The 22578-nt window shown below is 40.6% G+C and overlaps 1 protein-coding gene across 18 annotated transcripts in view; it reads right to left on the reverse strand.

Moving 5' to 3' along the window:
- The window catches only part of UTRN (utrophin), a 374743-nt gene that overhangs the window by 126599 nt on the left and 225566 nt on the right, over window positions 1-22578 (reverse strand). For 15 of the 18 annotated variants that reach the window (XM_040553278.1, XM_040553280.1, XM_040553275.1 and 12 more), the window contains one exon: window positions 1126-1298. In XM_040553278.1, coding sequence (XP_040409212.1) covers window positions 1126-1298 — 173 coding nt within the window. Of the gene's footprint in view, window positions 1-1125; window positions 1299-9539; window positions 10898-22578 lie in introns of those variants that run through there. The other 3 variants (XM_040553291.1, XM_040553289.1, XM_040553290.1) reach the window with 2 other exon arrangements.

Consider the following 22578-nt stretch of genomic DNA (forward strand, 5'->3'; position numbering starts at 1 on the left):
CTTTTGCTGGCCATGGATTTCTCCCAAACTATGATTAACCCCAGGACAGGCCAAGTAATTGTTCTTGCTAGAACCTGCAGTTGCTGACTAAATTATTAACTTATTATCATGTTTTGGTCTCTCTCTCACATTGACTTGTACAGCTGAGTACAGCTCATAAAGGCCCAAGTTTAACAGCTCTTGCATTAAACTACTTGTGGTGTGTTGGGGCCAGTATCTGCAAACCCTCACGGAAAATTGTTTGGTTCCTCTGGTTCAAGCTCTACGAGCTTCCATTCAGCAAATCCCAACAGTTACATGGAACTGTTTAGCTGTCTGGAGACAGGGTAAGTGGAGATGAAAAATAAATGTCACATTTCCCTTCTATCCCCCTCTTTCCAACTCTGGTGTCTGAATTCAAAGCTCAACTCATTTTTCTGCTTTTTGGAAAATTCATATGAATGCTTAACATTGTTCTGTTCTATTAAAAGAACAGTCTCCTTTAATCAACAAGCAGGCAGTAGCAATTAAAAGCTCCAGAAATACTTTTCTATGTAATTACTTGTAATATGGAATTTTATTCATATTAATGAATATGGTAATGTCTGCTTTCAAAATGACATCATAAAGTTTTTATCAATGAGTACACTTGGACGGTCATCAGTGAGTTTGGCATTGGTAGGGTCAAAAATTGTAAACAGCTTGATGAATACATATTTTAAAACATTTCTTAGTGGAATAGCAGCAGTCAAAAAATTCTACCACCAATACAGATGAAAATACTTAGGATACAAATCCTACCAAGGTATTCATTTCAGTGGCAAAAACAAAACCCTGATTTCTCCTCAGGTAATTGCAGATTCACAGAATGACTTCATTGACATTGCCATCGATTTAAAATAAGGAAAGATTCAACATACTTTCTGGAACATTTAGTACAGATTGGCAAGTTATGTCTGCACAACTCTGGGGAGGGAACAAATAGTTAAGCGTGCACGGTAAGCTAATGCACCAAGTCTCTACATCTGTGCTCAGGGTCCTTCACAGAAGAAAATGGAGATTTCACTTTAGTGCTGCGGTGAAATTTCTCAAGCCTTTCAGAAGACAAATCTGCCCCATTCACGTCTTGACACTGTAATTACTTACCTGATGTTAGCCGACTTCGCCTTCAGGTCATTCCATCGATGGTTCATGTCATCAAGTCGGTGCTGGAGCAGGGCAGCTTCCTCAGAGTTTCCCAAGGCTTTCACCATCTTCTGTCTGTTTCCATCAATGCTTTTGAAGATGTCATTATGGGCATCAATTTCAGCCTGGATGTCCTGAAATATCGACAAGTCCAGACATCTTATTTCAGTAAATTAAGGAAGAGCTTATTCCTATTAGTATTCCTATCCTCTTGGACAGAGCACATAGTCTGACTTTCTTGGGCAACTCTGGAAAGAGATGCAGAGAAGAAAACCTGCAATGCCATTATAAAAGGTCCCGTTTTCTTTAGTGAGAGAAAAGGAGTTTGAAAGTCATCCTTGACTCTGAAACGGCATTTACAGCTATAAACACTACATTCTCTGCCTGTCTTTTGTATTAAGGTAACTAATTGTTTCTTGTTTCCCACACACTTCCGCCAAGTGCAACATTTGCAAATGTACTGGAGATCTTCTCCTGCTCAGAAGTTCACAGCTGCAGCCTTAGCTGTTCTGTCCCTTTCCTCTTTGAAATATAAGATTGCAGAAACTTTATGCAGAGCAGTCAAATTCAAACTCTATACAGTGTTTTAAGCCATATGCAATGAAAGCTTTTATCTAAAACTTAAGTCTCTAAACTGCAACTGAATGACTATAGCTACAGCAAGCCCATTTTTACAATTCAGCTGGTGTATACCATGTCCTGCAACATATAGGGATATAGACATAAAATGACGTGATGTATTATAATCTGATTTATGTATTAAGTGCTGAACAGAAAGAAACGTGCTTGTAATTTCAGTTCAGCTTGCTCATTTCTCTTCCCTGCTGAAAATAAACATTTTCTTCTCCAAAAACATAATTTATTCTCCTATTCATCTGCCTCAAGAAACACATTACGGACATTGTCTACATCTAACAAAGTGAAGTATTATTTTTAAAACACGTTATAATAGCATCAGACAATCTCCTGTATCACCACCGATGCTTTCTACGTATGCCCTAATAGAGAAATGTAAATGTTTAGAGAGCCAGAAGCTCTACTAGCTGTCTCAATGGAATTAATCGGCAAAGATTGTGACAGAAACTTGATGCAGATGTAAACAAACTTCTTTTGCAAAGGAAGAAATTCAATAACTGAAATCCTTTAAAGGATTTTATTTTTCCAGACAACTCCTCAGTACTTTCTATCTGTTCACAGGAGAAGGAGAGGAGGGGATTCTTGTACCTCCCTGTCCTTAGGACATAGTCCTGCATCTCAGAATGGCTGCTTGCACATCTGCAATGGACAGTTGGAAGCAATGGAAAAGTTGCTGTGAAACTGAGATAGCATGAAAGCTTTTATCAGTTAGGGAAAAATGAAAAAAGAAGTAAGGATACAGCTGGAGAGGTGGAGAGAGGAGAGACAGAGGATGAAAGCAGGGGGAGAGAAAGAGACAGAGAGTGGGTGGGGAGGTATCAGTGAAGCTCTCCAGCTGAGCTGCTATGTGACTTTGGACAGCTACCTATGCTTTGCCTGGTTTTTCACCAATATGAAACAGGTAAAAAGACACTTTTCTTGTCTTTAAGCCATGCTGATAAAAAACACCATCTTGAATATACATACAAGTAATGACATTTAAAATGAAAAACAGAAATGGAAGTGATTGACGATAACAAATACAAGTAAGACAGCATAGTCAGCAGTTAGGCAAATCAGATGCTTATCTGAGAACATCTGCAGCTCCTGACCTTATGACTCAAACATGCAAGGAGACCCGCTGAAAACCAGCTCAACTCTGAACAGCAGGAGATGCAACTGCAGACAGCAGATTCGATTTTAATTGCACACTGATCTGTACTACAGGAGTCTGGCCATGCCAAATCCATTTCTGTGCTTCTCTGAAGTTACATCACCAACTGGCCTCCAACCTTCCATTCTACAGTCACGGTGCTCATTCAAATGCTATTAAGAACCTGCATAAAACCTTCTAGCTTTGATTACATGTGAGAGGATATGCATGCTTAACAGTTCAAAATGATGCTTCGCTGAAAATGGGTCTTATTCCTGTATTTGCCAGTTATCGTGTTACACTGATTATGGCACCATAAATCTGCTGTGCACATTCTTGAGTCCCATCTGTGATGGCCACATTGTGACAGCTCAGTTCAAAGAATCACCTTTGCTAATTAACTTCTCTTCCTCTCTTCTGATTTCAACTTTCCTGGAAGAAAAAGCACTGCCAGCTGATGGATAAACAAACAGGACTGATATTAAGGTTAATGAATGCAGATGTATCACAGTCCCCTAAAAATTAAAAAAAAAAAAAAAAAGGGACAAATCCAGATGTGTCCCACTTCAGTGTGCACACAGAAGAGGTGCAGCAAGCAGGTAAAAGATGGCTAATGGCAACAGATGGCCACAAACTTCCTTAACCCCCAATAATGACACAAAAGAGCTTGAAGTTTTTTTATTCTAGTATTTTCCTTTGTTGGAAGACTAACAAATAGGGATGATGATCTTGTTCCAGGATTGCTACCAATTAATCTACTGATTAATTAATTACTACCAGTACAATCTCCCTTACTCACTGTATTGTCATAATCTTTCTCTCAATTGTTATGAAATGTGTAGACGTGTTCTCGTTGGTCACTGTTCACTGATTCACCACATTCTTCATCTTTGTCTATGTGGCAAAGAGGATGAAAAATTTGATTATCACTGCTCATGCCCCAACTAAGATTAACTCTAGTAAGGGTAAGCCAATTTCAGTTTGTCAGTACTTTAAAGGCGATTATAAACACTGCCCTGTAATCACAACTGTGAAACAGTCTGTCTTGTTAGCCCAGCACAGAGCGGATCTGGTCCAGAGCTCTCTCCTGGTGAATGCAAAACACAAGTATAAACAGAGAAGGCTTTTTTTTTTTTTTTTTTTTAAAGCCAGAAGAAATTCATAGTTCTTAATCTGCAGTTACACAGTTTTATCAACTTAGTTTTTTGAGGTAGAGATACCATAAAGATACCTCAAGGTCCCATTTTGGTAATCCTGCAAATATTTATGTGCACAGATCTACTAAACTGCAATGATAATTTATTGGTGTGAGGTCACCAGATCTGTTTACATGCACAAGCACTGCAGGATTACTGTCCTAAATTAAAATAATGCTCTTCAAAGAAACAATTCATCCTATATACAAATCAAGGTACGAGTTTCAAAGTTTTCAAAGATAGAAAAGAGAAGAAATAACTAGGCTGACATTTATCTACTTTACCCAGCCAGGGTATTAGAAGATTGCCACTTTTTTTTTTTAAATTCCGTTTAAGAATAAAGAGCAAACTGCTGCCTGTCTTTTCCACTTTGGTCTGGTGATTTCAAAATCCTCTCATCTCCATTCTGAACCGTAGACTTTTCTGGTTCTCTCCCTCTTTAGCCCTGTCATGGAAAATGACATACCTGCAGGATTCAAGCTTTCATTTTATGCTTGGATCTGATTTTAAAGCTTGTCTCCATAACAAGGAGCCTACTTCTTGCTTCTATTTCAATCAAAATATTAAAATAACACGTCACAACTGAAGAGCATGCAACTTCATAGAATATATAAGTAAGGGGTGAAGGACTTGATAACGCTGTGGATGGCAGTTCTGAAAAGGACCCAAAGAGGAAGCTGATTCCCGTTGCAGTTGCTACTGGAACAGCCCGAAGGCAGATTAAGTTGACTTCCCCAGGGTAAATGAAAGCATGTGACAGACTTGAACAGAACCAAACATTGTGATTCCAACTCCAAGGTAAATCAGCTATTGGTTTTTTTTCTTTATTCACTATTTTCCCCCTTTAAAAACAGCAAGGATACCTTAAACATCGCAGTAGTAGAAACAATTGTCCTTTAGAAACTATTAAGATGATAGTTTCAAAGATAACTCTAGATACATTAAAAAAAAAAAAACAAAAAAACCACAACAGCATTCCCATGATGTTAGTCATTCCAGCACCTTTTTTCTGAATGACCGAGGGCACTTTAATTCACTCTGCAACCTCCCACGGCTGTTAGCACATTCATTCCCACTCATGTCTTTTCTGATTTTGTGTTTATACCATGTTCATTGGTACATCGCCATTAACACTGGCAAAAAATTTTCCTCTTTAAAGGGCCTGAACCCTTCAGTTGAAGGCAAAAACATGACTGGTTGAAGAGAACTCCACATTTCCACCCAATCTTGAAGTGGAATAAGCAAGATACATTTTATAATAGACAAAACTTTACTCAATTCCTTTTGCACCATTAAGAGTCCTAGAGTGCTTGAGCTTTATGATACAAAGATCTAATGCAGAGAAATTATTTTACTCGATAGGCTAAATAAAAAGATGTTATTATAAAGTTACAGATTCTATTGTCAAGATCGCTTAATTCAAGCTTTTATATATATATATATGTATACATATATATATGTTATTACACAAAACTTAACTTTAGTCTCTTACAAAAATGTAGCATTAGGCTTTATTTGTTTTTCAAAAAGTTACTTAGGACTTATCAGCTATTTACTCTGATTTTTTTAAACTCAATCTACACAGCAACATTCTGTATTACATCCCCCCCTTTTTTTAAATGTATTTATTTATTTTTAATGTTTATTAGGAAACAGAATTCCACTCAATTTCTGTAAGGATCTCAATACAGAGCAGGGGTGGGAAGTGGTGGCACATAAACAACACGTGGTTTCTAAGAAATGGATGTGCAGGTCTAATGTTGACGCTGTTCCACAGGACTAGCAGCACTTTATGATGGCGCACAGACTGCTAAGCAATTTTTATCCCTAAGTACAAGCCACAGAACATGCAAGCTGCTGTGGCTTTTGAACCACGTAAAGATCTTAAGAGGAGTTGGTAGGGCTGAGATTGACTACTCACAAATGAAAAATAGCTCGAGAACTGCATTTTCCCCAACAAAGGTTTTCACCCAGGCTCAGGACAGAAAGGTTGGAAAGTTGGATGTGGTGCTTAGAGACATGGTTTCGTGGGTGACACTGGTGGTAGGGGGATGGTTGGACCAGATGATCTTGGAGGGCTTTTCCAACCTTAATGATTCTATAACAATTCTGTACTCCTCCCATCCAACACAAATCATGCCCTGTGACTGGAACAGGACAGCAGACTCAATTCAGGTAGAGGGAATTGCAAGTCCCCCAAGAATGACTGCCCACTTCCTCCAACGGCAAGGTTTAAGTCAGCAAAGACATAGTTACAGAAATACTGCACTTGCCTGCTTTATTCCTGACCTCTAAAACTGATGACTGCTCACCAAAGTATCTGCAGAAAACTATTCCAGCTGGAACAGCTGGAATGCAAAGCGTCAGTGCCAACCAAAGGACATAACTGCATGCCAGAACATCCTTCTTTGAGGTCTCACAGCAGGTGGCAGAGGAATGGATTTTTTTTTATTATTTTTTTAAAAATAGCAGACTGTATATTGAACCAGATATGTTTTACCTGCTGCTGCCAACTGGTGTTGGGTACACTGCTGTGTCAGATGTTCACTTCAGCCTCTGCTGCACTCAGAAATTTTCATTTTTTGATAACTCTTAGGGGGGAGGGAGTAAGAATTAGGGCATGATATAGGCATATTTCCCATTTGAAAGGGAAATGGGACTTCCATTGCTCTTTTCCTTGCAAATGCTGAGGATAGGAAAGAGAGATGCTGCTGAAAAGAGTTTGAAAAAAAAGGCTCTGAAGAATCCAGGTACTCAGCTCATCCAGAGAGTCTCTCCTATGCTTTCAGGGGACAATCAGCTTTAGAAAACCTCATCCCATCTGCAGAGGCCCGCCATGACAGTCTGCTGTTAAGCAATCAGTTTATAACAAACCCACATTCAGAAGCGCAGTACACATGCAGAACCCTTGGGCAGAATTGCCATTATCATAAATCCACCACTGGCAGAATCGTGTACAAAGACAGCCACTAAGCCTAAAATGTCATACACAGACCGCGCTGTCTACCACTACAGCCACTGTGACTACGGTATGAGTTCAAAGCAATTCACAAAAGCAATTAAGTTTAGATATAACAGAAACTTAATTACAACTTAAGCTCTTAGATATTTCAGGAGAAAAAAAGCATAGAGGGAAAACCATTCTGGGATTTCTTTTACATCTAAATTTCACATGCTCGAACTACCAAAAGCCTTGCAACAGCAGTTTCAAAAAGCTGTCTCAGCCTGTACCAATGGATAATACCTTCACAGGTGACACATGGTGTGGGTAAGGACTCATTTCATCACAAGAATAATGACGCACTCACTAGGGCTGGGAATGGCAGCCTGTGTTTGACAACCTCTGTGGCTCCATCGCATGGCACCGACTGAACATCTGGGGGGCGTCATAAACCCATTAATACTAATTCCAGCAGTCACATAATTCAGACTGAACGAAGCCAAAGCAGCCCTGCCCACTCAAGTATAATGCGGCTCTCCTTTTGCATAGGAAGGGAGTGTCATGCAAGTTTCTGCAAATGCCATCTGGCTTCTGCATTACCACCACAGTAACAGCACTCGCAATTCGCTCCTTACAACATGTATTCATGAAAGTTAAAGGCAGCTTGCAGCCAGGATCACTGTCATAATGGTGTTTCTCCTGGCAGCAAACTCCTCAGTAAGAAAGAACAGGATGGGTGTGGGGGGCATCGTGTGAGTGAGAAACGAAGCAGAGGGGAAGGAGGGAAACTTGCTGGAGAAAAAAAAAAAAAAGGAAAAAAATCTTGCTCAATAAGCACTGATTAGAATTTGTGATTGAAGTTCACCAACTCTGAAATGTTAGCTTTCTCCTACATAGTGTTACAAACTTCACCACAAGACACCAGAATGACACAGTAACCTTAAAGCTAGAAACTATGGCAGCTGCAAGACCTGCAAGATATGATTTTGTTGAAGAATTGCTACAAACAATTCCTTTGACACAAAATAAGGCAAATATTCAAAATCACAAGGGACAGCATGGGATTTGCAAATGCCAGGGAGTGTACAGTACAAAAAAATTGAAACACTGGTTTCAAAACTGGGGTCTTAACAATGTCAGGAAGCATCTCAAAACTCCAGTATGTGTCCTAGTCTTTAAGGCTAATGGCACAATTACCAGAGAACAGTGAAGCCCAGCTGACAGACTGGGAAAAGGAGGAGAAAGTGTTCCACATGGTGATGAAATCCTGTCACAAATGTTTTCACCTATTATTAATAGCTATTTTTGGAAAAAAAAGTCATGTTCATGGGATAACGAACAGTATTTGTCTCATTAGCTTCAAAGTTTGCTTCCGTAATAAAGGAAGAACAGAATTTAGAAAACAAAACATTTAGAATTTAGAAAACGAAACACCACCAAACCAATTCATAACAGTCTTCTGTAACACAGGCTTATTATGATTTTGAAATTAATCGAAATCATTACAACAAACCCAAAACACCTCTAGCTTCATTTTGTTTTATGAGGCATTTAGGTTCATTTAGTACTATCCTTTACACCACTGTTCAGGTGACCAGTGCTGATTTATATTAAAAAGCTGTATTAAAATTTTGATCTTTAGGATAGAAAGCCACAATCATTCTTTACAATCTGCTTTCCTGCTGTGTGATCACAACTTTTTTAATCAATGTGTAAATAAACTACCACATATTTTTTTTAAAGACTTGCATGGCACAGGAAGTTTGTATAGAGAAATGTACTATAAAAAACAACAGAAAATATAATAAGTAAAGCCAAGCTAAAGATCACTGCAAATGTACAGTCTGGGTTTCATCAGAAGTGCTGTCAACTAGATGAAAACAATCTGGTTTTGAGAAGCCTCATGTCTCTCACTAATCAATGTAATCACGACAAAGCCAAGCCTCTTGCCTCTCAGCATCACTGTTACCAAATTTCCTGGTAGGAGAGAACAACTAGACAGAACACAAGACTAGATGAAAGAATGGGAAAAGTGGCACACTCCTGGGAAGTAATTCTACTCATAAAAGCCATCAAGAGATCTCCCAATTTGACTATGATAGCATCCAACTAAATTTAACAGCAAACCACAGAGCACTTCCTTTATGTCAATAGTGAACTCAAGTCACAAGCATCCTGGAAAGCTCTCATGTTCTTAGTGTAGCTAAGGCCAAACTTTTCTATCATTTCCTTTAAAAAAAGATAAAGATGACCATAATCAGAACAAATGCTCTAAAACTAATCCGGTAGGACCTAAAATGGGGAAGGAAAGAAGCATTAGATTTCCATATTTGAGAGGTGCTCAAACGGGGGTCCCATGAGAACCTTAACAGCAACACAGGAAAAACTCCCAAGTTCAACATGAACCTGCCCGTTTTGCTGCACACTTTTCAAAGGCATAATCAAGTACCCAAAACCTTGTGCATCATACCTTTTCAAATTTTGCCAGCAACTCACGTAAGCTGAAGTTCAAGCCAATCATGATCAAGCGTCCCTCGAAGCCTACATTTTCCTGGGAGGTCCTCCAAGCCAGGTCTGTTGCCTTTGAAAGGTTTCTCTCTTTTTCCACCTATACAGTCTCAAACGTCTCTGGGAGCTCCTGCGTGTGGCCCTCTCTCAGGCGATGTTCCCCCAGGGGCAGCTCACACAGCACCATTGTAGCAGCCCCCTGGTACCTGTTTGTTCCCTGGGGCTGGGCGAGCGGACTTGAGCCGCTGATGCCAGGTGATGCTCCTGGAAGGGTTAGCCTGCTCCCATGGGGCTGGGGGGATCTGCTCTTCCCCACACCTGGCCAGGACTGCCTCCAGCTCACCTCGGCAATGGCGTGCAGGCTCCAAGGGCTTTCTGGCAGGCCACAAGCTCAACGTTTGGTCTCAATTACCCTGAGCAAGAGAAGCTATACTCTGCTGGTGTGCCGTGGGTGCAGGGGGTGGGGAGGAGGAGCAAGTCCTTCCATGTTGCTCCTCTCAAGAAAAAAAAAAAAAAAGGAAGGAAAAAAAAAAAAAGAAAATCCCCAGAGAAACTTCTGCTTCTAGAAAGCACCAAAAGCCAGCTTTTCAGAGAAGTCGAAGCGGGACGAGGCACACTTCAGCCCAGGATGTGTGGCAGCAGGGCTGGGCAGGAGGCCACCAGCAGGCTGCTGTTGCTGTGGTGATGGCCAGGCCACGTCCAAGCCTCCTCGCCTGACCCGCTTTGCTCGGGGGTGCCGCACCACAGAACAGCTAAGGCCCGTTAAAAGTAATCTAAAAAGTCACTTCCTTCATTTAGTAAACAATAATAAAAAGAAGTCTCCGGCAAAAGATCATGCTGCAACCTCCAAAGCCTTCGCTGGGGATCTCCTCCTTTGGTCCCGGCGGCTCTGACAGCCGTGTGGTAATCTATCCCCGACATTTGTTTATTATTTTAATCAGCATCCTCCCTTCCAGCAGCCCTCGTGCAGCTCTGCAGCCAAGCACACTCCCCCTTCCCGGAGGCCTCCCCGCTACAAAGCCACCGCCACCTCTGTGGCTGCCCCAGCCCAAAAATCCTCACGCACCTCTCGTCACCCGGCCCTCTCCCTTCCCACCGCCAGGGAGAGCGGCTATTCTGTCACCAAACAGATTGCAAAGCTGTAAAAGCAGCCGGTGCTCCAGAAAGCCTCCTCGGCTCCCTCATGACCTGGGGCTCGCCATATGCAGCTTGTTTTCGCAGGAGGCCTTCGCCGGCCTTTTAGCAGGAAACCTGACGCCCAGAGGCTGGCTACTAGGAAATCACTCCATTTTAAATCATTCCCACTTGAAACAGCGTGTGTGCCTGTGAAGGCCTATTTAAGCTACTATTAATGCCTTCCGTACAACCACACATTACTCAACTGACAGAAAAAGGAAAAAAAAAAGTTTCAGCAGTAGTTGCCAGCAAGTCAGAAAATGGATAGTTAAAAACAAACCAACTGACCTCTTGCAAAATCTGGTACAAGTGTTACTCCTATGGCCATATGGGAATCATGTGCTGCTTTTACTTTCTCTTTTAATTCACCGAATTGTCATTTGAAGCACCAACAGAGCCACTAACAACAAAACAGTCTTTAAAATCATTCTCAGCTATCGGATCATACTGATCTAGCCAGTATGGGTTGGGGTTTTAAGAATTAACTTCGGAAAACAAGTACCCTGGCAGTAGATGGATTTTCACTTTATTTGTACTTCACTGCGTGTCTGTATGATTTGCGTGGGCATATTACACTAACTGCAGAAGTGCTTGCAAAATAAACAGAAAAGTTTTCCAAATGAAAAAGGCAGAACTAGAATAGTTTTGCTGCCCTGCTGATGGGTAAAGACAAACTGACTGAATATATTCCACTGGTTATGGAAGCAAAAAGCCCAATTACGAAGGCAACAGCAGTCAATTCTGCAACAATTGCAGATGTTATTTGCCCCATGTATTGCTTAATCTCATAAATGTTCTCTTTCAGTTGCACACACACTAACATTTGTTAAATGTTTATTCGCTGATACTTCCCCCCAAAATTCCCAGTGACTGACTAAAACCAGCTAGTGCTCTATGGAGCCTCAGTTTCTGATCTACTTTTTTCTCTGTTCTACACTTCCCTTAAAAAGTACAGAACAGAGAACTGCCTCCCCCTTCCCCCCGAAGACTTAAAAATCCTATCTAAAAGAAAATATATTTAATTTAGCATTTCTTAAAATCTCTTTCCAATCCACAAAAATCTATCACACAACAACCTTAAAACAAAACCTACAGACTCATAAGTGACTAGCAATCTTGCAGGGCTGCTAACTCTGTGGTTTACCCAAGGTTTGTAAGTTGATGATGGCAGCAAGAAGGCAGCTGTAGCCCTGCAAAATCTTGCTAGAGCATCTTTAAGCAAAAATCTATTTATACAAGTATCAACAACACAGAATGAAAACACTGACCAGCAACAGCCCGCTACTATTTGCAGCACACAGTAGGAGCTAACACACAATGTCTGAACTTCTCTGAGTTCACAGACATTGGCAGGACATCTTGGGGAGCATGCTGTGGTAGTGCAGTTTTACCTCCTTTGCTGGCAAAATGCTGTCGGTCTTCCCCTCCCATCACAATAATCGGAGGTGATAAAAAAAATGCATCATTAGGAAATACTTTTTAATTAAAATCAGCACGGTACCCTGCCCAAATCCCTGACAGCCAATCCTCTGGGCACTGACTTTCCCATGATAATTTTGTAGATGTTGCAGAGCAGTGCAGCAGCCTGCGCGTGGAACCCGGCTGTGTGATGCAGCAAGGAGTTATTTATGCCCAGTGTGGCCTTGTGCCACATGCCAAGTGAGGAGCTTCTCCTTCTCTACAAAAGCACAGTGCATTCCTACAGGAAGTAAAATTAAGACAAAAATGCACAGAAGCAAAGGGCAAGGTCTAGTCTTAGATCACACCTTACAAAACTTTCTAGGCTACCCAGTCTTGATGGTGCTCCGACACAGCCAGCAAGAAGAGCATGCATTCAAAATTTAAGTCATAAAGTTAATTCTAATAAAATATCATTTTTTTTTCCCTCCTTAAAAAGGACTCATTTAAAATTCACTAGTGATCTGTAATAGACCCTACTAAGACTTAAAACATCCATCAGACAATGAAGCATGTAAAATCATGTTCAAATAATGTTCTTTTCCAAATTAACCACTTACCAAAAAAAAAAAACTAAAAAATATTATGAGAGAGTAAAACCATCCTACAAGAGTGACTTAACTAGAGTCTGTCTGAGACTCATTCTGTCTTCCTGCACGACAAAGTTTAGATCCCGATTCTCCTTTACAATAAGGATTCATTCTACTGCTCTAGCAGAGAAAAAATACAAATACAGAAAGAAAACCGTACTTAAATAGATTTCAGAGGTGCTAGTACACATAAAAAATAGGTTCTAGACTGGATTATAATGAGGCTGCATGACTCAGGACTTTAAATATTCACATTAATTTTACTCTCAGGCTTCATACTTAGATAGTTTGTTTCCCAATTTTCTGTTACCATCAAAAAACATATATTCTAGGTCTTTCAATACTACTACATGTAAACAAAAATGCTCTGGATAGGTGCCATTCTGCAGAATTCTGTAAAAGGTAATAGCATTTATGCATCTATGTACATTATTGGACCAATGCTTCCAGTAAAATGGCTTTGAATAAACTAATGGCTTCTTCAGTGGCTCTTTCACATGAAAATATAATACAGCATGTAGTACAGAGAAATTCTGCATTTGTGGAAGAAAAAAAAATACAGAAGAAATAATCTCTACATTGACAAATATTTAATACAGCATCTACAATGACAGCAGTTCTGTAGATATGCCAATGTTGGATCACAAATTCCAGAAATACGACACTTGCTGTAAGACATCTATCTTTACACTATTTATGTAATTTTCTGGAGCACTGGAACAGGCTGCCCAGGGAGGTTGTGGAGTCTCCTTCTCTGGAGATACTCAAGGCCTGTCTGGATGCCTACCTGGGCAACCTGCTCTAGGGAACCTGCTTTGGCAGGGGGGTTGGACCCGATGATCTCCTGAGGTCCCTTCCAGCCCCTACAATTCTGTGATTCCTACTAAAATTTTCCTGATCACATTTGTCATTATTTTCTGTAAAAGTAACTCCACAACCACTGCTGGTAATGAGAATGGAATCTTACAGTGAAAACTACAGCTCATACACAAATGAAATATTTGAGTGCTGAAGTCCAAAGAAATTCATATTCTGACACTGCAAGCCCTCATGTAAATACCTGATCTTCAACAGACGGAAACGAGCAGAAACTGTTATGTTACTGGTGCCATTCCTTCCAAATTCTCTTGTAGATACCAAGATCCACAAATGGGAATTTCAAACCCTGCTGAAGAATAACATACTACTAATGCATTAAAGACAGTGCTGCAGAGGATCACGTACATGGGAACTTTTTGTTACATTTTGATATTAAACTAGTTTGGTGCATTTTCTCACAAATATTAAATAATAACATAAAACTGGATAAAAGTAATATAATCAGCTAAGCGTACTTTCTGTCCATCAGTAATGTTACTAATGGCAGCCTGCAAAATGCAATGACCATCAACTGAAAAAGTACTTTCATCAACGGTACAAAAAGGAAGGTCAGCACAGCAGACTGCAACACAGAGCTACAATTACGTGACTGCTCACAACTGGTTTTGGGAGTTCTGTTCTGAATTGCATGCCTGGCAAATCCAGGCATAAGAGCTTCCCCATTTAGCAAGACTTAATGAAGAAGTCATAAAACTAATAGCAGAACTGTACATCTAAAAACTTAGTGCTGTAAATAACCTATTCAACCTCCCCCACAACTTTTTATCAAGTATAAATCCAGAAGTAACTGAATGCTAAGGAACTGCACACAAGTGAAGAATCAATGTCTGACTTAAAAAAAAAAAAAAAAAAGAAAAGAAAAAAAAAGAAAAAATCAAAACTGACTAAAAAAAGGAAAAAAGTTATTCCATCTCCTCTGGAAGGAAAAATATCCAATTGACTTTCACATGATCTTACACCTCTGAAGTTCACATTCAGAAAGGATAGGAGTCTTTCACATAGATAATCTCTGCAAAAATGAAATTAAGTATGTGCAAAGACACTATAAAGGATTTGCTTCATACTTAAGATGACATGCAATAGAACAAGAAAACTGTCATGCTAAGCACAATTTGACTTTGGAATACAAACTAAAGATGGAAAAATTAGTTTTTTCTAGAACATAAATGAAAAAATAAACAGCAGCAAGAATCTTAAGAGTGAATTAACCAGGTTGTATATACATGGAGCATACATATATCTTACATAACTCAAGAATAGCATTCCCTCTTGTGCGATTCAGATGTGAACGATGCAGAGGTCAACAGGTGGTTACAGCAGATCAATACACCCTCGTTTCACTCAAGACACGTGGCTTCAGGCAGAAACACAAAGAATTGACTTGTTCAAAAGCACTGTGGTATTTTCGCCTGCCTTGCAAAATGCATGGTGTCAATTTGATCAGACTAGGAAGGAGAGTTGCCTTCTCCCTTCTGCAGCAGATCAGCATTTACATTACAAAGTTAACGCACAGCTCCAGCAAGGCACTCCCTACACTGAGGCTCACTGCCAATTGAACCCAACGTGTGGGTTTCTAAGGAGAGCTCTTCCAGCACAGCCCCGCTGGTAACCTCTGCCAGGAGCCAGGTCACTCCAGTGACATAGCACCCCGAGGACCAGGAATCCATCAAGACAGATGGACACACCAAGCTGCTGCAATAGAGAGAAATAAATAGCAGGATAAGACAGAAGTCACATAAACATGATTGCCCAATTTTCCTCTTAATTTAGATATCTATTGCAGTGGTGAATGTGACCATGAATAATGATAATGAATTACATGCAATATTCCTACAGCATAGGACCAAAACATTGCACTGGCTTGACTTTTTCTTCCCTTAAAGAGTAAAATCCTCGGTTTGCCTTGGAAAGTTATTTTTACAGGGATCAGTCATAGACACCAGGCAGCCTACCCTGTGCAATATTCACCATATTCAGTGACAGAGTCCTGTACTACGTCACAGAATCATCTAGGCTGGAAGAGACCTCCAAGATCACCAAATCCAACCTCTGACCTAACAATAACAAGTCCTCCACTAAACCATATCACTAAGGACTACATCTAAACGTCTTTTAAAGACCTCCAGGGATGGTGACTCAACCACTTCCCTGGGCACATTCCAATGCCTAACAACCCTTTCAGCAAATAAGTTCTTCCTGATATCCAACCCAAACCTCCCCTGGCACAACTTCAGCCCATTCCACCTTGTCCTGTCACCAGGCACGTGGGAGAATAGACCAACCTCCACCTCACCACAGCCTCCTTTAAGGTACCTGTAGAGAGCGATAAGGTCGCCCCTGAGCCTCCTCTTCTCCAGGCTGAATAACCCCAGCTCCCTCAGCCGCTCCTCGTAAGACTTGTTCTCCAGACCCCACACCAGCTTCGTCGCCCTTCTCTGGACTTGCTCGAGCACCTCGACGTGCTTCTTGTAGCGAGGGGCCCAAAACTGAACACAGTACTCGAGGTGCGGCCTCACCAGAGCTGAGTACAGGGGGACAAGCACTTCCCTAGTCCTGCAGGCCACACTGCTTCTTATACAAGCCAGGATGCTGTTGGCCTTCTTGGCCACCTGAGCACACTGCTGGCTCATATTCAGCTGACTATCAACCAATACTCCCAGGTCCTTCTCTGCCAGGCAGCTTTCCAACCACTCATCTCCCAGCCTGTAGCGCTGCTTGGGGTTGTTGCGCCCCAGGTGCAGGACCTGGGGCTTGGCCTTGTTGAACTTCATACAGTTGGCCTCAGCCCATCGGTCCAGCCTATCCAGATCCTCCTGCAGAGCCTTCCTACCCTCGAGCAGATTGACACACGCACCTAACTTGGTGTCATCTGCAAACTTACTGAGGGTGCACTCAATCCCCCCATCCAGGTCATCGATAAAGATATTAAAGAGGACCGGCCCCAGTACTGAGCCCTGGGGGACTCCACTAGTGACCGGCCTCCAACTGGATTTGACTCCATTCACCACAACTCTTTGGGCCCGGCTACCCAGCCAGTTTCTAACCCAACGAAGCGTATGCCAGTCCAAGCCGCGAGCAGCCAGTTTCTTGAGGAGAATGCTGTGGGAAATGGTGTCAAAAGCCTTACTGAAGTCAAGGTAGACCATATCCACAGCCTCTCCCTCATCCACTAAGTGTGTCACTTTGTCATAGAAGGAGATCAGGTTCATCAAGCACGACCTGCCTTTCATAAACCCATGCTGACTGGGCCTGATCACCTGGTTGCCCTGTAAGTGCCACATGATGACACTCAAGATAATCTGCTCCATGAGCTTCCCTGGCCCTGAGGTCAAACTAACAGGCCTATAGTTTCCCGGGTCAACCTTCCAGCCCTTCTTGTAGTGACCTTCCGTCACATTTGCTAGCCGCCAGTCGACTGGGACCTCCCCCGATAGCCAGGACTGCCAATAAATGATGGAAAGTAGCTTGGTCAGCTCTTCCACCAGTTCTCTCAGTACCCTCGGGTGGATCCCGTCCGGCCCCATCGACTTGCGTACATCCAAGTGCTGTAGCAGGTTGCCAACCATTTCCTTGTGGATTGTGAGGGCCACATCCTGCTCCCCATCCCCTTCCACCAGCTCACAGTACTGGGTATCCAGAGAACAACTAGTCTAGTCAGTAAAGACTGACACATAGAAGGCATTAAGCACCTCAGCCTTTTCCTCATCCCTTGTCACTAAGTTTCCCCCCGCATCCAGTTAAGAATGGAGATTCTCCTTAGTCCTCCTTTTCGTGTTAATGTATTTATAAAAACATTTTTTGTTATCTTTAACAGCAGTAGCCAGATTGAGGTCCAGATGAGCTTTGGCTTTTCTAATTTTGTCCCTACACATCCTTACAACATCCTTATAATCCTTCTGTGTGGCCTGCCCTCTTTTCCAAAGATCATAAACCCTCTTTTTTTTCCTAAGCTTGAGACACAACTCTCTGTTCAGCCAGGCCGGTCTTCTTCCATGCTGGCTCATCTTTGGGCACGTGGGGACAGACCGCTCCTGAGCCACTAAGATTTCCTTCTTGAGGAGTGCCCAGCCTTCCTGGACTCCTCTGCCCTTTAGAATTACCTCCCAAGGGACTCTGCCAACCAGTGTCCTGAACAGCTCTAAGTCAGCCCTCCGGAAGCCCAAGAGAGACATAAGCACAGATAGCCTGCAGCCTTCCTTAAAAAATGGGCTATGAGACGGGGCATTAAATCTCCAAAATAAAATTTGCTAAATTTCTAGATAATGTAATGCAGTCCTGGGGACAAGCAATGTTACATTGCCATGAAAGAGCATTAAAGAACTTGGTGGTGGGTTTCATCTCTTATTTTTGACTTGTTTGGCTTTCACATGGCATTCAGCTTTATGAATCAGCTATGATTTTCTAACTTTTTGGATTTGAATACAAATCACTTGCATGTTTTAATTTCTTTGCACTTCCCAGAGGTACTCATCCCTAAAAGGAGAACCTTGCAAAATTGTGTTCAGAACACAGGCCTGCTGAAATATCCCATACTTGGGCTACAGACATTAAAGAGAAAAATGCAGGCAAGTACCACTGCAGCATCCATGTCAGGCATAGAGCCACTGCAGAATTTACTGTACAAGAGATTGAGACCTGAATTCCACTTATGGGATTGATAGGAACATGAAGGTTTTAATGCTGACCCTGACTGACAAAATGAAGGAGGCAGCAAGCAGTATGGAGGAAAACTGGCTTTCATGCCAGGCAGGGATTTCATCATCAGGTTGTTCCTTCCTAAATACTACTGGTGACTGAATAAAATACTCCTATTGATTGCTAGTCTATAAGAAGTTTGGTGAGGAAGTCTCCTTCTAAGACTGTTAGTTTCCTTTCCTCCTGGTTTTTCCTCTTCAGGTATAAGATATCTGTGCTTGCTTGCAATAATCACACCAAATATAATAATAAAGAATTATAATAAAAAAAAATTCAAATCACATACTGCAGTCTTTTCCCAACTTACTTCTAAGCAATGGCATTAGACTCAAGTACCTAAACAGAATACAGTGCCATTACAGCTATATGGCATAATTTATCATTTTGCCACGCTGCAAGGATAAGTAGCCTATTACAAACTTTTTACATAGTCTGCACATATTTTATTATATGCTCTACCTTGTCTTACATTCCCAGCTAACTGAGCAACCTTATATTGCAGGAAGAAGTGCCATCACCTGGATCTAAAGCCACAGAGAATTGGACTCTCCCCATCCACTACGAACTCTAATTTCGGCCATAAATATTTGCTTCATCTGTAAACTTTTAATTCGCTATTTAAATACTGGCCAGTCATTTGCTACACAAAAAAAAAAAAAAGGCAATTTGAATTTCTAACATAACCATTAGCATGATGATCTTCCGTATTTAAAGAATATAAAACAAGTAATTTGTGTTATTTTAACTAACTTTTTGTCTTTGAAGTTGGCATCACTATAACAGTTACTGAGAAATGTGCTTTTATCAACTATAACATGCTATTGAGGAGCAGTCATAACAAAATTACTCTTTTGAATATAGCAACTGGACATCTACTAAATATTTCTATCAAACCACGGGAGGTCAATCTCCTCATCTGGCAAGAAATATGAAAGCACTTCATTTTAATTTACCAAAAAGGTGGGGTTCGTTTAAGTTCAAAAAAAAAAAAAAAGACAAATGGCCCTTGATTACAGGGATGTCCTATTAACAGTTAAAATAAATATTTTCATGCTGTGAATAGTGGATCAAAACAGCAACCCACAATGCCTCAGCAACCAAACTGAACTGTTGGGAGTAAATAAAGAAAAATATCTGGTGGAAGGTTTACGTTAAATACCTTATGACTGATACCATAGGACAGCCTTGTCTTCATCTAAATTGATTTTCAAAGCATGGGATTAAATCCTAAGAACTCATTACGAGATGAGGGTTGAAATGTTGTAGCTCAGAAAGAGTATTGACTCTTTTCAGTAACTGTGCAATGATTCCCTAAGCCAACTGCCTAGTTATGGAATTTAGCTAGAATAAATTATATTCCTTTTTACCACATCTAGTGTATAAAGAAAGCAGTGAAGCTCACAACACACCTCTTCACTGATCAGCAACATCTGTAGAGAGAACAGAAACAACTGAAAGTTTCAGAAAGTAACCCCTAAAATGCAGTTGTGGCTATTCTGGAGTGAGGTGCTTCAAGGAAGCTATCTATGCAAAGCGTGCAAGGATGGGAGAACACACCACAAATAGACTGGAGGTGAGGGACAAGAGTGCAGAGAACTGAATTTCCACAGCTCCTGCACACATATCTTTCCGTGCTGTAGGTGCTGCTTAAAGCCCTCATCTGCTTATTGCAAGCACTTCCAAATAGGGAATGAGAGGGTAAGAAACCACCTTACTTACTGTGGCTTTTAAAAGTTACAGCAAATTCTTTTCTCCGCTCAGCTGCCCACTCCTTGGTACCCTGCAGGCTTTATGATTTTTAAATTTATAATTGCCTCCAGGCATCCATGCTCCACGGCATACTTCTTCGCTACGCCTACAACAGTTCTGCTATAGGAGACATAACTGAGCCCACTGTGCTTATACCTGCTGTATTTCTCCTTTTTCAATATTATCCTATTAAGTATATTTGGCACATCTGCTCCCTGGAGTAAGCTTCTAGTTACTGCTCTAGCAGTAGACACTTATCTTGACTTTATCCTGGAAAGAATTTGGATGTAATATTGAATTTGCATAGCTAGCAAGGATTATAGAGAAATACTGCTACAAAACTAAGACAAGAATTAAATACTGCATATTTTTGACCAACTAACATGATTGTATCCCACTTAGTTTCCTAGCACATATCTAGGTCTGAGTTTCCTTTGTATTCTACGTTCTGTCCCTTATGCACACAGGGCAGCTAGATGAACGTCCTTCATCATATTGACCTCGGAAGAATCCTCCTCCAAGGTTAAGCACTGTCAAGAGAAAGTAGCTCATCTAGTTACTACCAAAGTCAGTAATTGCTTTACTGACAAGGAAAATAGTTAAGCTTAATTCCATTAATCAAGCAGACACCAAGCAATTAGGACTTAAAACTCCAACATCAGTGTGGGCCAGAAAAATCAAACCAGCACTACAGACCTGTGATTGGTCACAAAAGAAGGCTCGCATCTCCTGGGGAACCTTGTTTCATTCTTTCTGCAAAGAGCTCTTTTGCAACAACAAAACACACCTCATGCCCTCACTCCAAACTGCTGCTGGAGTTGGATTTGGCACTATAAATAAAGTGCACACAACAGCATTTGGCTCTAGAGACACAATGCGCAAAATCTCTAGCACTTCCAATACTCTGAAGATTGAAGAGACTGTAAGAGAAATACAGTCTGCAATTTCTAGGAAATTCACACTTGAACTTTGGTCACAAAGGCTCGCGAACATGAAAGTGATCTCAGCCATCAACATGATCACAACAAACGCTCTTATACTTTTCTTTCATGAAGTGCAAGAAAAGTTCTGGCTCATTTTTTACCTCTTGATTTTTAACTTATCTCTCCAGCATCAGAATCTCAAAAGCATGGTAGAAAGATAAGAGAACGGAAGATAGCACTACTAATATTCATCATTAGCAAATGATTAGAAGATGTATGAGACAGATTTATTAACTTTAAAGTAAATGGTCATAAATATACATCACAGGGCCAATTCATGACAACGTGAATGCATGATGAAATTAGGTTTTTGGCAGCAAGACAACTTTTACAACTACTAAATATGGCACACTAAGCTTAACTTTGTCTTTTTTAAGGTAACTAACAGGCAAATAAACAGGCAAGTAAACATGACTATCTTTTTCTGGGTTCAACAGCCATCAAGCAGAATTTCAACTACTTTATGCATAAGGAGGAGGAGTAAAATTAGATGCTTTGTGATTCGCTGGATTTTCTGTTTCTGAACTTTTCAAATAACTTGATTTGTCCTATTTAGATTCTCTACTTTATGTCATATCTAATTTCTTTATCTCTGTCTTCAATGAACACATAAAAAGAACATTTGTATGATTAACATTTTTTTAAAAAACTGAAGTAGTTAAGGTGCATAAATACTTGATAAATCAGTAAGTGGTACAGCTAATGTAAAAAGCCTTTAAAAATCTAAGTTTTGATGAAGGATCACAAATGTTCAATGCTATTAAGTAATAAAATTATTCTATTTTGTACCTGACACAAAAATGGGTTGAATCTTTTTCACATTCATTGCCTAGAACTCAACCACAAGGAAGGAGCATTCGTTCCAATGAACAAATGACAGTTCCACTATCCTGTTACACAGCAATGTAATCAGAAATAAGTTAATTTTGCTTTAAATCTCTGAGGCAAAGACCAAAAAACTGTAATGCAACACCTCAGTTTAAGGAAAAAAAAGAGAGGTCCAAGTTGCTCAGATCCTGCTAAAAATGCCTTTGCTTCTAAATGAAAATAAGCCTATAAAGCAGTTATAAAGCATTACAGTTATAAACTGAAAGCACAGAGAAGGCTCACCCAAAGACCTTAAAATTTAAGAACAGAGTATAAGACTTCACTTTTCATAAGGCATCAAGGGAGCCAGTCACTGTACGTTTTATTATTGCTGGATTTAAAATCTTATCCCCACATTAACACTTCTAACACCCATTATGTAAGGGCTTCCAAGGGAATACCACATGCTTTACAGTACCAGAACAGTTGAGAACAGCCTTTCATGTCATGCTGCCAATGCTTCTGGCATCTCCAACAGGAAAAAAAAAGAGTTCACCATTGCAATGGCTGAACAACAATCCTTTGCTTTAGATGGGTGGTTTTGCTCTCCATTCCCATTATTATTATTATTTTCTAATTGTTCACAAATTCAATTTCTTAAAAT

Source organism: Cygnus olor, chromosome 3, assembly GCF_009769625.2.
Source record: "Cygnus olor isolate bCygOlo1 chromosome 3, bCygOlo1.pri.v2, whole genome shotgun sequence".
NCBI lineage: Eukaryota > Metazoa > Chordata > Aves > Anseriformes > Anatidae > Cygnus > Cygnus olor.